The sequence below is a fragment of the Xiphias gladius genome, chromosome 17 (assembly GCF_016859285.1).
Source record: "Xiphias gladius isolate SHS-SW01 ecotype Sanya breed wild chromosome 17, ASM1685928v1, whole genome shotgun sequence".
NCBI lineage: Eukaryota > Metazoa > Chordata > Actinopteri > Istiophoriformes > Xiphiidae > Xiphias > Xiphias gladius.
This window is the reverse complement of record NC_053416.1, coordinates 27,935,846-27,952,294: the sequence shown is the minus strand read 5'-3', so window position 1 is coordinate 27,952,294 and position 16,449 is coordinate 27,935,846. Positions and strand designations below refer to the sequence as shown.

The following is a 16,449-nucleotide window of genomic DNA, read 5'->3' as shown; positions in this document are numbered from 1 at the left end:
ACCACAATTAGTAGTTTATAATGGGGTAATATACCTTTCCAAAATCACTGTGCACCTACAAGCACTGCAAGCCTCTGCTTTTCACTGGGAGGCACATACAAGCATTTATTCACATCTTCAGGCACAAGCATTCACACTGGCTCCTTCTGGACCTCTTGATTGTGTTTTTGTATGTGTAGGGTAGCAGTGAAGGCGTAGACACCAAGCGGCTGGCCACATACCTCAGAAGTCTGGCTGATGAAATGGAAACAGGGATGCTGGAAGTCCACTCCACTCACATGAAGAGAGACTTTATCATGAATAGACTGCCACCATACAGCCAGCAGGAGCTGCTTACACCATGTGAGCTCATTTGTAGTTATTTGTACATGTTCGCACATTTACAGTGGACTGCATATTATCTGCATATCAATACAATTTACTTTAAAATTTTGTGCATATGTGCATCAATGCGTGTTTGTGTCACAGCTGAGAGGATTCCTGTCTTAGACGATCTGGTGTGTTTGAGGTTTAAAGACCACATGGTAATAACAGTGGAGCCCAGCCAAGAGAGAACAGTAAGTCCATTAAGGCTGTCATTTTAAGTAGAGGTCTACCTGGCTGATAATTGGATCCAATATTCATAATTTTTCCATTCATCAAAATTGTTATTTTGTCTGATCTGATTGCCAATTAAATAAATTAAAAATGCGCTCCTTTGGCACTGATGCAGCCGCCTCTCTCTGAAAAGTTACTGCTTCTCATCTGGCTAAATATCCAGCCAGCAACATTATTAGATTGGTTATACATCACAAATAAATGGCCAATCAACAATTTACTCTGTGTTTGTGAGAGAGACGTGCGAAAGAGGAATGGAGAGAGAGAGATGACTCAATTAGATATTTTTTAAAAGTAAGAATGCAGATATTGCTACAGTTGAAATAAACTTTACAATCATTATGATGTACCTCTAAGATGACGATACCCAAGCTCAATTTTTTGTGGGATAACATTATTCCACTTGACAATGCCTGAACTTATGTTTGGGTGAAGCATACTAGCAGGAAAAGAGGGACAGATATCAGTATGCGATTTTCCAGGAACACCTCTTTAATAAAGGGCAAAATTGATAAGGGATTTTATTCATTGGAGGGGAACGCATTGGCTTTTCAATCACACATGTATCTCTTCTCCCCGAGTCCCAGCATAATGCACTTTCTTGCAGTAAAAGATAGCTAATGCTAACATTCATTGAGTTTGTTTATACTGTGTTATTTTTGTGTAACATTAGTGCTGATGCAGCTTGAGATAGCTAACTTTTGTAGAATGGTCAATATTTAACACATTACTTGCCTGTATGTGTTGGTGTTTTTACATGTTACAGCTGATGTTGGTAATAATGGTGGTAGCTAGCTAGCTAATGTTCGGAGGTTTGTAATATGTGTTAAAAAATCTTTGCTAGCATTAAATTTTCACCTTTGTTGTTAATGAAATTCCATTGCTTTTTTGGACAATTATTGAACGGGCTAGCTAGCAAGCTACATGAGTGTAAGTGCTATCAGGGTGCACTGCAGGGGTGGAGATAGAATGAAGCGTACTTCAAGTTACTTGCCTGACAAGTCAGAAAATATCTCTGCTCACTACCAATTTTTTTTACCTTAAATTTTGTAACATTTTTATTGCCAATGTATATCGGGTCCAAATATCGGTTATTGGTCTCCTTAATTACTAATAATAAGTATTGGTATCAGCCCTGGAAAAACATATCACTTGACCCTTAATTTTAAGTATTAATCTTGTTGACTCTGAATGAAGCCCAGTGTCTGCTGGGGCACCATATGAGAGCCCTCTGTCATTCTGCCAGCACCAGTCAGATATCCTGACAAACAGAAAGCTGTGTGTGTTCAGCTGTGTGTTTGTGTGTGTGTGTGTGTGTGTGTGTTTGTTTCAGGATGAGGCCACAGAGCTGGTTGTCTTTGTCTTACACTCTTTGAAGAACCAGAGGGAGAACCACATGATGGGTGGAATTTGTGATGAAGAGGAGGAACGTGATATATTCAGGGTAAGATGCTGACTCGCTTAATTCTGTTCTCCTTGCCGAGGTGCTTGTTGTGCTGAAAAGGATGACAGTTAATTTTCTTTTTAACTCTTTTTAAAGGATAGGGCTGGATAAGTGATAACATTAACCACATTAACATGCTGATGGCTTATCATGGGCTGAGATTAAACAATCTTCTTAATACTAAGAAGGTAATACTAAAATGGTATTGGTGAAAAATTACATAAGTCACATATGAAATAATTTGTCCAGTGAAATAATTTGTTTTTAGAAACTATAATACTGTTGTTGCTGGCCAAACAAGATGTCAGTTAGAATTATTATTAATCATAATTGTGATTTTATCGAAGCAAGTTTGTTTTTACTTATTTTTTTATTAAGTATTGTTAGCAAGGTACAGGTTTTAAGGTTAAGTGATTGAGATACAAGCACAAAAAGCACAAACAATTTCAATTTGATTACACACATTTATTACAAAAAATCAGTTGTTGGTACACTTCCTGGCTTAAGAATGGTGGAATGAAAGTGTAACTAAAACACACACACATTATTACATTCTCGCACATTCTAACATACAGTATTGCATGTCTTAAGACAAAAGCTACAAAAAAAATTAAAACTAAAAACTAAATTTGTTAGTTTTTCAGTTCTTAGTTTTTCTTAGTCTTACTGCAGGTGCCATGTGTTGTTTGTGTATGTACATGTATGTATGGCTACACCACATGTTTGCTAGGTGTTCTGGTGAATATCTGTGTCACTAAGGCATGTTGTCTTGATTCTCCATGTTGTTGATGGTGATTTCCAACATGTCTGCTGCTTTTATTCTGGTTTGCCTGGTGATCTACTTCAGTTATTTGGTCTATTATTGAAGTCCCAAAAATCAGTTCACATTAAGATCAAAAGATGTCAGCTAGTCTCTCTGGGTAACTGGCTCTTAGAGATGAGTTATGATGGTGAGGTTTATCCCAGTTGTGCTTGCCGCCTACAATGGGATAGGTCTTTCAGTTCTTTTTCAACAGACATTTGCTTTCTACAAAAAACACACATCAGTGAGGGAGAGCCTTGGAATCTGACAGCCAAATGGATAGACCAGACTTACCACTCTACATATAATTCCAAAAAAGAGTCTCATTCACTAGCAAATGTACCAATTCTAATCCATACCAATTCTCCACACTTTTCCATAAACCTGCCAGAACTATCCAACTTTTCCAATTCAAATATTTTCCTAGGCGATGACTTTACACTGTCCTCAAACCAGCCTTAGTCATCTTCTGCATCATCACACAACAAAATCTGTGATTTCCCCATCAATCAAAGAAACAATACATGGGTGGACTGTGGATTGACAGATATAGTTAGATCCACAAGTATTTGGACATTGACACAGTTTTCGTAATTTTGCCTCTATACACTCGATCAGTGGCTTTGAAACAAAGCCATCAAATGTGATTGAAGTTCAGACTTTAAGCTTAGCCATTTTTATACATAGCCTCTTATTTTCAGAAGCTCAAAAGTAATTGGACAAACCAACATAATTATCAATATGAAGATTAATTTTGATACTTTGATGAAAATCATTTGCAGTCATTGACTGCCTGAAGATACTTTGCCATCCTGTTCAGGTGCTGCTTGTTGGGGGGTCCTTCTGCCTTCAGTTTTGTCTTCAGTAGCTGAAAAGCATGCTTAGTTGGGTTGAGGTCAGGTGACTGACTTGGCCATTGAAGAATATTCAATTTCTTTGCCTTGAGAAGCGCTTGGGTTGCTTTCACAGTATGTTTTGGGTCATTCATTATCCATCTGTACTGTGAAGCACCGTTCTGCCAGTTTTGCGGCATTTGCCTGAATCTGAGCAGATAGTATAGCCCTATACACTATAGCCCTATACACACAGATTCATCCTGCTATTTCTATTGGCAGTCACATTATCAATAAACACCAGTGAACAGGTTCCACTGGAAACCCATATATGCCCATGTCAAAACGCTGCCTTCACCATGTTTGACAGATGATGTGGTAAGCTTTGGATCGTTAGCCATTGCTTTCTTTCTCCATACTCTTCCCATCATCCGGGTACAAGTTAATCTTGGTTTCATCTGTCCAAAAAATCTTGTTCCAGAACTTGGCGGGCTTTTTTTGATGTTTTCTTGCAAAGACTACTCTGGCCTTTTTGTTTTTAAGTGTTACCAGTGGTTTGCACCTTGTGGTAAAAACCCTCTGTATTTACATTCATGAAGGCATCTCTTGATTGTAGACTTTGACAGTGATACACCTAACTCCTGGAGAGTGTTCTTAACCTGACTAGATGTTGTGAAGGGTTTTTCTTCACCAAGGAAAGAATTCTGCAGTCATCCACTTCAGTTGTCGTCAGTGGTCTTCCAGGCCTTTTGGCATTGATGAGCTCGCCAGTGCGTTCCATCTTTTTAATAATGTACCAAATTGTTGTTTTGGCCACTCCTAAAGTTTCTGCTATCTGTCTGATAGGTTTATTTTGTTTTTCAGCCTAATGATGGCCTCCTACATTTGCATCAACACCTCTTTGGATCGCATTTTGAACAGATTCCGAATTGCAAATTCAGCCCTTGGAATCAACTCAAGACCTTTTATTTGCTTAATTTGTCATGAAATAACAGAGGAATGGCTGTAATTCCAAAAGGGTTCCTAAAGGGTTGAATTAAGCCTGAAAGGTTATACTTAAATCACATCTTGAAGGCTTCATTTCAAAACCATTGTGTTGGTGTAGAGAGGCAAAATTAGGAAAACTGTCACTGTCCAAATACTTATGGACCTAAGTGTATAGAGCGATTTCTCCACCCTAACTATGGAGAATACTAATTTTACTAATTTTTATGAGGATATATGAACAGGTGAGTACCTGTTCATAAATCCTACTCTTATTGACTTCCTTCTGAAGTAATTACAATACCCACAGGATAACTGACTCACACATCCATAGTATCATCATTTCATCATTTCACTTGTTTCTGTCACTTGACTACCAACCCCTACATCAACTAAATGGTGTTTTAATACATCATTGCTCCAGGACAGAAATTTCAAACAACAATGAGCATCCTTCTTTGCAGCATATGATGCTCAGGTAGTTCTGTTGGCCTTTAAATGTGGATGACAGAGGCGGCCCAGGCAGAGTTGAGCTCAGCTCTTATGTGGGCATTTATTGAAATGTCATGTGCAGCAGAGTGACAGAACATCGGCTACCAAAAAACCTTACTCGTCCAGCCCATATATAGTGTTCACATGCAGATACAAATATACAGACTTTTTGGCCTTATAAATACTTCCATACTTTTAAGTCTGCTTTTTAAATCATTAAGAAATAACTATAGCAACTGTTGGCATAATATGTGGCTTCTTGATAACACATCTCTATAAAACAGACACACAGAGGGGGGGGATCTGCTTCTCAAAAACAGTACTGTCAGAAAGTATAAATTATCTAGAGTTCTACAGCAGACTCTTTAGCCTGCAAAGCAGGAAACAGCTGTATTGGATGTGAAGTCTTACTTGAGTAACCCAACTAAGACGATACATAAATTGCAAGTGTGCTAGCAGTGTTTAGCGTTCCAGTGAACAATAAATGGCCAGCAAGTCTGCTTGAGGTACTGGCCAAACTTGCTAATTTATGTTTCATGCTTTGCGTTGGACTGACCTGCTAAATAGGCTGCCATGAATTGCATAACAATGAATCCTCCAGTGTTTCACAAATACTAATACACACATACAACACAGCATGAGATCGAGGAGATTCTTCATCACACCAGACATAACAGCATGTACAAGGAGACTTCAAAAGCCCGTCTTAAGAGGGAGAATAATAGCAACCTGCTCACACAAAAAGAAAGAAGAAACACGTAGAGAACAAGACCTGCAACACAAGATGAAGAGGTTGGACCTCCTAGCTTCTCAAATGCCTTCAGATCCCTTTCTCCAAGACCTCCTTAAAAAAGCCATAGAACTAAACAAGTTACTAAATATAAAAATGTAGTATGACATCATTTGACTCCATCAGCAAAATTTCAAATTTTGAAATAAAAGCCTCTATCAAACCTATTAAAACAAAAAGCCGAAAAATCTTTAATTAACTCAATTTCTGACCCCACTGTTTACTCATCTGTAGTGTTAAATTTGTCAGCTATTTTTAGATTTAGTCTTAGTGTCAGTGTTCAGATCAAAAATCCATCTTAGTTTAACTGATATTTAGTCAACCTCATCCTCTTTATTATTACTCAGTTTTTATGCAACTTAAACTTGACATTTTAGTCTTTTTTTTTTTTTTTAAGGTCATCAGAACATTAGTTGACAAAAATGTTGAAATATTTTAGTGTAGTTGAAACATTGTAGTGTAGTTTGGTCTAGAATTTTAGTCAAACTTCAGCAAACTGCTTTCAAATAAGATTACATCCAACTGATACAGCTTTAAAGAAAATAAAACTGAAAGTAAACCACAAATTGCAGGTTTTATGATTAAGAATACAGCTTTCCAGAGAGGGTGTCTCAGCTGATGTGATTAAGTTAAGCAATTCATCCTGACATGAAAGAGGATAAAACAATAAATTCTGGAAAGATGCAACAACATTGGCAAATCCAATGCAGTCCAACTCTTGAAATATGAGTCAGTCATTTCTAAGATCTTGAATTGCTGTTTGATGACAAAACCCTGAGTATCCAGAAAAAAGAAAACCCTACACAATGAAAAGAACCGTGTACAATAGTTATGCAATAAATCCTACCCTTTTAATGTTCAGTTTTTGTCAGAACTGTATCAGAAAGGTGCTGGCCCTAGAGGTAGTGTTACTGTGTTACACCATAAGTGTTTCTAATAGGTTGTAAACTGCAATTTAAATAACTTTGTAAAGAAAATAGTTGAACTTTTTTACATACAACTCAAGCTAAGTACGAGACAACTGGCTACTGCCCAACAGACTTTATTCAAGCCCAAAACCAGTCTTCTATATTATATGCTGTGCATTTTAATAACCAGTAGATGTGACAAATAGACTACATTTAGCTACATGGACCTGTTCAAATTCAACAAGACATTGTAACACTACCTCAGTTTCTGTGTAGTGTGGCCCGAGGTGTATCTTCAGGTTTGTGGTATTCCCAGTGATTTTGTAGTTTGAGGGATTCTTTCCTAATTGTAATGTTACTACACACCCACTTTTTTTCTCAGCGGTATTTGAAGTGGGTACAAAAGTCAACCAATTTTTTTCAGCCAAGCCCCGCTGATGCCGGCAGGTTTTTTCCTATCAGTGTAGGTTGTCCAAGCTACACCTGTAGCATTAGTGTATTCAGAAGTGCATCCATTCAAAGGACATTTGGATTATGTTGTTGTTTGAAGAAACAGTCTGTGTAATTTTGTCTCCTACTTTTTGTCTGATGAAAATTGAGAAATTTCAGTTTTCATTTTTAAGCTCAATTTTTTTGTGAACAATTTGGAAAGAGGTGTAGTCTCATTCATTGTTATTGACTTCGGTTTTTCGGTTCTGCTTACACTATCCAAATCTCAGTGTGGTATTAGGAAAAGCCAATCTCACTTCAGGAACTCAATCAGCTCATGCCCCAAAACAAATCCCCAGGACCAGACTTTTTTCCAGCAGAATACTACAAACAATTTTGCCATCTTCACTCTCACATATTTTTCAAATTGATATTAAAAGATTAATCCAACACAATGCTCCAGTTACCATCCTATATCATTAATAAATAGACATAAAAATACTAAGCAAAACTCAGAAGGATTCCATCTCAGTCTCATCTCTTCAAACTGGCTTTTAGGGGTCAGCCAATAATTTTTTTTGAGGGCTGATACCAATTATAAGTCATCAAGGAGATTGATAACCAATATTTGGAGCCAATATATATTTGCAGAAAAAATGAAAATCATGGTGTCAAAATTAGGAATAACACAAATTCCAATACAAAGCTTACTGCTACATAAAGGCCATGGACATCTGCCATGGTGTCCAGGTGGTAGGCTCAATAACAGAAACACATCTAATACTAATACAACAGTATTAGACTGCATTAGTCTTATCTTGGTGTACCGAATAAACTGCCAACTGATTGTTTATTTGTAATTATCAGTTGTATACACAGGCTGCAAAGTGCCTGACTGGAATTTACTGGTTGCTTTTGCTACAGTTCTCACCTGGGAATGGTTTATGTGCATTTGAAACACCAATGCATATACGGTTGGTAGCCTAAAGTGTCAGGATCTGTATTCATTTTCTTGCCATTTCCTGTTTTATTTTGAAGTCTTGGTTCTGTTGTGTTACTGTTTGTTTTACTTCCTGGTTTTTCCCGCCTGTTTTGATTACTGTCTCCACCTTAATGTCTTTCACCTGTGTCTTGTTTTCTGTGTATTTAAACCCCGCCTCATTTCTCATGCCTTGCCAGATTGTCGTTGTTACCCTTGTGTTCAAGCTCTCTCGCATTTAGTCCTGATTGATTCCCTGTGTCTGCTACGTCTCTCGGATTAAGGATTGGGATTTTGGACATTGCACTTCTGCCTGACTCTCTCTCTCTTGCACTTGGATCCACACACGCCTGCCCTTACATAAAGATGTTATTTAATTTAATAGTTTTATCATATGATCTTATAATTATGTTATTATCTTATACCATATAACATTTTTGATCCCTTCCCCCTTTTAAGAATGTAACGCAGTAACATTTACTCAGAGTACATTTTAATTAACTTACTTTGTGCTTTTACCTGAGTACATTTTTTTACACATTTTACTTCTACTTGAGTTAAATTTCTTTTAAGTAAACGTAGTGAGTGGCCATTCACATGCTGACATGCTGCGGTCAGTGTATTCCGTATTCCGAATAAACACAAGTATTTTGTGTAATGAATGATTTCCTTTACTTACTTGTGCCAGGCAAGTGAGACTGCATTCGAAACACCAATTCAGAGGAAAAGTTGCTGTGCAAGCAGAGGTAAAGCTTATCTAATAGATGAGGCTATGAAAACGTAGCTAAGCTAAGCTTTCATTTCCTGCAGGCATTGTGGATCCAGCACAAGCTGTCAAGTTTAATAGGCTGGCTGTGTAATGTTTCTTTGCACATGCATCACAAATAAAGAAGTTATTAGAAGACTGAATGATGAATGAAAGGATGTTTTGCCTTTTCATCTTTACTAGTTAACATAATTTAATTGACCTGAAAGCTCAAATATCAATTTGACAACTTTGACCATTCCATTTGTTTTAATAGGCTCTCTTGCATGACATATGCTTAAATGATGGCTGGATCTTCAAGTGCTAAAAAAATGTGTGAATTTAGACGGGATTATACAAAATGCGACTATTCTATTTCCTCACTTGGAGAAAAAAATTGGCAGAGCTTCATTCTGGTGTGCCCCAGCAGGAGTACACCTATGGTCAAGAATGCTCTCCAGGATTTTGGAATACATGATTCCTTGTCAGCGATAAAGACTTTTTGACCATAACCTTAGAGGATTCACCACAAGATGCAAACTCAAAACCTCAAAACAAAGAAAGACCAGATTGCAGTTAACATGGGCATAAAAAAAAAAGAAACCAGTAGATTTCTGCAACAAGTTTTTGTGGAATGATGAAACAAAAATCTACCTCTAGCACAATTATGGAAAGAGGGAATTTTGGAGAAAAATTGAACAGCTCAAAGCATAGTGCCTCATCTGTCAAACATGATGGTGGTTCTGTTATGGCTTGGGCATGTATTAATGCCAATGGAAGTGGCATACTGGCATTTATTGATGATTTTACTGCTGACAGAAGCAGCAGGATGAATGCAGGGGTATACAGGAGCCTTCAGTGCGCTCAGATTCAGTTAAATGCATTAAAAATTGATTGGACAACATTTCATCATTCAGCAGGACATTGATCCCAAACATATAGCCAAAGCAACCAAAGAGCTTCTCAGGGTGAAGAGGTGGAATATCCTTGAATGGCTGAGTCATTGAATGCTGATGCTGATGTTGCTGCTGCTTAGTCATTCACTCAGTGTGACTGAAAAGCATTCCACTTGGTTATGACCAGACTAAAGGCAGAGAAACCCCACAAAAAGCAAGCTGTCTGTGGTTCCAAAATTTCAGGCAGTCATTGACTGCAAAGGAAATTCCATGAAATATTAAATATGATTTTGTTTGACTTCACTTGTATCTGTCCAGTTACTTTTGAACCACTAAAGTTTGGGCACTATTTGTTAAAAGGGCTATATCTCCCACACAGTTCTTTCTATATTGATGTAAACCTACTCAAATTAAAGCTGAGACTTGGTACCTTAATGTAGTATCCATTATTTTATTACCTCCAACAAGGATGTTATGTTTTCACCCGTGTCCTTTTGTTGTTTTTTTTTATTTGTCAGCAGGATTGCACGAAAAAGTACAGAGCTGATTTGCACCTAACCTGGTGGAAGGATAGGGCATGGTCTAGGAAAGAACCCATTAAATTTAGCTGTGGATCCGGTTAAAGGAGCGGATCCAGGAATTTTTTTAACACTTCCTTAACATTGCGAGAGTGCATTTTTCAGCTAGGCGGACTTTGGGTGCCATTGTAGTTTCAAATTGAATTTGCTGAAGCTCAGAGCCTGAAGAACAAATTCTATTCAGATCTGCTAGTTACATTTGCTTCACAGTAAGTGATGTCTTCTCTCTCTCACTCTCATTCTCCTGCTCTTTGCAACTTCAGCATAGAGGATTGTGATTTTTATTTAAACTTCGTAAATATCTGCTGCCTTACCTTCGATACACAGCTCCACCAGAGCTTCTCCAAATGCATTCCTCTGTGCCATGGCAGTAGCTTTCAGTGTTGATAGGCTATTACTTGTGACATGTAACCAGTCAGATAGTGGGCTAGGACATTGTTTGAGACCACAGAATGGTGACTACAGACAGACGCCGCCGAGAATCACTTGACCCCTACTGGCTATATCAAAGGGAGACATTCCTCAGAAAGTATGTGTAAACTAAATTCAATACACCTTTTATAAGACATCCCCTCATCCCACTGAAACCAATTAGTCCACCACCTTAGTATCTTTTGATGCTGAAAAGGTGCCCTTCCTCTTCTCCACCCTGAAACATTTCAGGTTTGGATCATTCTTTATTAGCTGGATCGAGATATACAATTCACCTACTAAGTCAGTGATAAGTTATGAACACACATCAAAACCTTTGTCCTTACAAAGGGGCACTAGGGATGCCCATTTTCTCCACTATTTGCATTATTCATTGAACCATCGTCTATATTCATGAGGGAAAATGATAACATCACAGGCATCAAATCCAAATCAAAACATCATAACCCAAGTTATAACCCGATGTTAAAAAGAAAATTTATATTAGTAACTTTCCAAACCATAATCCTACTGTCTCAAAAATTTAGCTCACTTAAACCGAAAAAGAAAGAGAAAGATCTGTCATACCTTTACAAAACCTTGTCCCACACTGACAACAGTATCTGCTCTCTGATAGAGAGATGGACACAAAACGTGTAAAACTTGAATATTAATTGACAGAATATTGCTAATAGTAAATTATTAATAGCAAGTAACTCTAAAAGTCAGCTAATCATGAACGAAATCCTACATAGAACAAGTATTATTACGCTTGAGCAGTATTTCATAGGCTTTACATATGCCCAGACCTGCCTTCCATAACAGGTGATTACCGTTATCTCACGTGGAGCTTCACTGTACAGGCATTTTGTTTGGAGGCGACGGAAGGGCTATTGAAGGTCTACAACATCAGAATCTCTCTTTGCCCGTCAGTGTCCCCCCAGGGAGACCTCTCTACACTACAGGTACCAAAAACGTTTCAACCATTTGTCCTCATAGTATTAACTGTCACCAAAACAACTGCATTACTTAACTGCAAAGACATGATCAAACTAGCCATATATCACTGGCTCAACCTACTGACAGACCCTCTTTAGATGGACCAGCGTGGCTTCCTTGTTGTTGCCGGGTAGTTGCTGAATTCGCACAGTGCTTCCAGAATTGGGGGGGGGGGGGCAGGAAAAACGCCCCTTATTCTGATTTGGGAGTGTTCATGCATTAATCCAACATGGTTAGTCCTAGCTCTAACATTGTCATTACAAATAAATAGCCATTATTGTTATTATTGTTGTTGTTGTTGTTGGCTCTATTACATATGCAAAACATCTGGCACACATTCACCACTTACATGACATCACACATTCAGGAACCAAAAATATGTGTGTTATGTCCATCTGACTGGTATGTCTGCATTAAAACACGTTAGCACTTCCGTAAGCCATAATGACTTTTGTTTCAGTGTCTTACTGTTTGTTTTGCTTTTTTGTTTGTTTTTTTGTATTTTGTATACCTCTTATTGTGTCATTATACTCAACCTTTTGCACAGCACCTTTGGTCACTAAAAGAAAATCACTGTGGTTTATTTTGATGAATCCCGCATACACTGCCTTAATGCCCGATAGCACCAAATATGGATTAATCTGCCACTGAAAATAGTCCCCAACAAATGTTGTATTTCTTCCTTTTTGAGAAATGTTGGTTAAAAACTACAGTGATCAGCCATTCTAGGAAATTACTGACCCTTTTTTAAATCCTCTGCGGCGGCAACAGCTGTGGCAGGAGGCATTATGTTCTCAGGTTGTCTCTGTCTGTCCATCTGTCTGTCCCATTCTCGTGAGCGGGATAGCACGGGATAGGAACCCCTTAAGGGAATTTCTTCAAATTTGGTGAAAATGTTCACTTGGACTCCAAGTGATTCGAATTTTGTGGTCAAAGGTCAAAGTCACTCTGACCTCACAAAACACGTTTTTGGCCGTAACATAAGAATTCATATACTAATTGTGACAACATTTTACACAAATATCTAATAGGATAAAATGATGATGTGATGACATTTTTATATCGAAAGGTTCGAAGGTCAACATTACTAAGAAATCATTTTCTGCAATAACACTTTTCAGGCAATTATTCAACGTCATAGCTCAGGAACAGAAGGGCAGATTGTGACCATATTTCACATTCGGTCGGTTACTGAATTGGTGATACTAATCTTGGGTGCCCAACTTGAAATTGAAGTGACTGTATAGATCTTCTGTGTTGCCGGGTTGAAGATGTGTTTGAAAAGTAGTCTGTAACTGAGGACAACATGTTTCTCACTGGAAATTATTCATTGGAATCGTACATGTCAATAGAGTGATACTTTCCGTTTTGCCAAAAACTACTCTTAATACCTTTTATTAAATTCCTTTAAAGTCTTCACTATATATACTATATGAGTCTGGACAGCCATTGATGTAAACTGTAACTTGACTGGTTGGCAGAGATATACAACTACAAGGCGGCAGTTCTAGTTAAAAATGAAACTATATATTTTTGAACCATTTTAAAAGATTTAGGCCTGGATTAAGAACCAGTGGACTTTGAGCTCAGTTCCATACACAGGGTAGGAAAGTCAGAAGAAATTGACAGGAAACCTAATTTCCTATGTGCACGTATATTAATCATTATTCACGGCGGGTTGGTGAGAGTGTGTTAGCAATTGCATAGCTAGAAAGGGGAGGTGGGGAGGTCTGGCTCAGTCTTTGGTCACAGCTGCTGATATACAGTCTGATAGCAGTGGACACAAATGCTCACCTGAAGCACTCTGTTGTGCCCCTAGGTCACCAAGTACTGGCAATGCATAATCCTTGATGAATGTGATGTATGTGTAAAGATGTTTGGGATATTGTATGTTTGAGAATGTCCCGGGTTGTCTAAACCCCAAAACGTGTGTTTTTATCTCTGCAGGGTCTGAAGTTCCCTTTGTCCCATCTCCAGGCCCTGCAACAGCTGCAACAGGCAGAGCAGCTGGCTGTGGTCCAGCTCCAGCTGCCCACAGAGGAGACCAAACTCAGTCTGGTGCTGGCTCTCTGGAGTGAAGGCCTGCTGGATGTGCTATAGCACATCACTACATCAAAATATCACTGATGTGTTTGTATTACATCCACATATGTTGATTTTTACGAATGCTTCTAAGTATTTCTCTTTGCCTTATAAAGAGTACGGTCTTGACCTGCTGAAATGAAAAGTGCCCTGAGATAACCCCTGTTATGATTTGCCGTTATATAAATAAAATTGGATTGGATTGAATTGTTTTCTTCTTGAATAAAGTTGCCAGAGTTCAAGCAGAGCAGCTGTATAGTAGCTTTTTGTCCCCATAGCAGTACTATGTTGATTAAATTACATATTCTATACAGCTGCTCCATTTACACCTAAACAATAAATAGACCCGCTTCACATTGGCTTTAGCTATAGAGAGAGAGCTGAAGTCCCGACGTGATGTGACGTCGCTACCTTCTGAAACTCAGTGCGCATTCTTTTGGCATTTCTTTCAACAGTCTTTCTAAAAAAAAATGTGTGGAAAAAAGTTTGTTCCAGGAGTTTATTTTCTTTAAGTTTATTTTAATCAAAGACAAATGGTCATCAACTACAGCACTTGATATAAGAGATCAAAACCTTTTTTAATGAAGTTAAGCAGCGATTACTTTGTGAGCACAGAGGAAAAACTAAAGCTCACATTAAAATTTACCAAGACGGCAGTTAGGTTATCGTAACTTGGTCCATATCCATAATTTTATGAAAATGGACATAAAAATTATAAAGGCAACCGCTCAACTTATGGAGCAAGTGGTCTTGTGATTCAGACCAACAGTGGGCTACACACTTACTTAAGGAACTGCAGTTACATCTAAGTAGCAATTCTTCACCATGTCTCATTACTGAATTGGAGGACTGGTGTTTATGTTCAGAGCAGTGATCATGGTGGACAAAAGGTTTGCAGTCTAATATGGCTTTGCCAGATGTGTGTTACTACAAAGGAGAAGTGCTGCTGAGTGTCTTTATGCAACTTGCTCCATGTTGTCTTCTCCACTGGCATCAGAATTTGTAGGAGAAAACTCAAGCAGCCCATGCTGACCAATCACAGTGGTCCCTACATGGTATCTCCATTGTTGCTATACCCCTGATGTGCAGGTAGATTTTTTTATGAGGCGCACGTCAGCTATGGTATAACCTATAGTGAAACCTCAGACACATGTTAACACCGTAGGTACATTGCTACCTCTAATGGCATTAGTATAAATACACTTTAACTTGCAATGGTCTAAGGGCTTATGTGAAACAGTGTTTATTAAAGGCCGCTAAAAGCAGAAATATTTAATAACACGATTTGATACAGTCATTATCTAAATATATGGATTGAAACACACAATATGTTGAGTAAAGTTTGGCTCCAAACCTGGATTATTATTTGCTTGCTTTATTACAAATGTCACTGTGGTTTTGAATGAGTTTTTCGTACTCCTGGAACAGAACATGTTCCCATTTCATGCTGCTGTACATATGCAAAACTTGAAACAAATTTTTTTTTTGTTCTAATTTATCAAAAACCTTGTAGAAGTCAGAGATCAAATTAATCCTTTATCTTCCATCAAATGGCTGTGTCCAAATAAGTTCTAGTCTTGTCTTGCTATGTATAGACATGCCACTTACAAATCCAGTTTGTGTTTCAAGTCAGCCATTCCTCTTTTTAATCTGTTAGTGTAAATACAGGTCACGACCTTATGATTGTTGTTTAATAATGAAATTGGACAATAGTTATCTTAAAATCTTATTCTCAATCTTACTTGGGTTTGGTAATTGTAATGATTCCTTATTTCATGCTACTTGGAAGTAAAAGATTACCAGTAACTTCTCTAAAGACTTGTAGAAAGACAACCTCCAAAGGAACTCCACAAATATCTGGAAAAAGTAGCCGTCAAACCAACTGGGCCAGGAGCTGTATCTCTTATCCATAGTGGTGGGAGAAGTACTCAGATCTTCTAATTAGGTAAAAGTAGAAATACTGAAATGTAGAAAAGCCTCTGTTCCAAGTAAAGGTCCTGCATTGCAAATTTAACTTAAATAAAAGTAGATAAATATTATTATTAATATACTTAAAGTACTGAAAGTAAAACTACTCATTATGCACAATGGCCCATTCCAGAATATATATATTACTGGATTATAATTATTGTTGCATAAATGTGTAAATGTATATGTGTAATTAATAACTACATACTGCTGGATATCCTCGTCTATAGTAATAGATAATTTATTTGTTGATTATGTTTCGTATTAATAATCTGAACGTGCAAAGTAACTAGTAACTAAAGCTTCCAGATAAATGTCAAGTAAAGATTAAGATATTTGTCTCAGAAGTGTAGTAAAGTAGAAGTGTAAAGTACCATAAAATGGAAATACTCAGGTAAAGTAGAAGTACCTCAAACTTGTACTTAATTACAGCACTTGAGTAAGTCATCTCACTTGTTGAATTTTCAGCATAATGCTGTCAAAGAATAATGAAAAAAAAATACACTCAGAGC

General features: G+C 37.7%; 1 protein-coding gene across 2 annotated transcripts in view; it reads left to right on the top strand.

The window, feature by feature from the left end:
* riox2 (ribosomal oxygenase 2) overlaps nt 1-14,188 on the top strand; it is a 30,477-nt gene extending 16,289 nt beyond the window's left edge. Inside the window, exons 7-11 of one of the 2 annotated variants that reach the window (XM_040151264.1) lie at nt 180-342; nt 469-557; nt 1,931-2,041; nt 11,752-11,853; nt 13,835-14,188. In XM_040151264.1, the coding sequence (XP_040007198.1) occupies nt 180-342; nt 469-557; nt 1,931-2,041; nt 11,752-11,853; nt 13,835-13,987 (618 nt within the window). In that variant the 3' untranslated portion in view covers nt 13,988-14,188. The remainder of the gene's footprint in view (nt 1-179; nt 343-468; nt 558-1,930; nt 2,042-11,751; nt 11,854-13,834) is intronic. The other variant, XM_040151265.1, reaches the window with a different exon arrangement.
* Nucleotides 14,189-16,449: the final 2,261 nt, after the last annotated feature.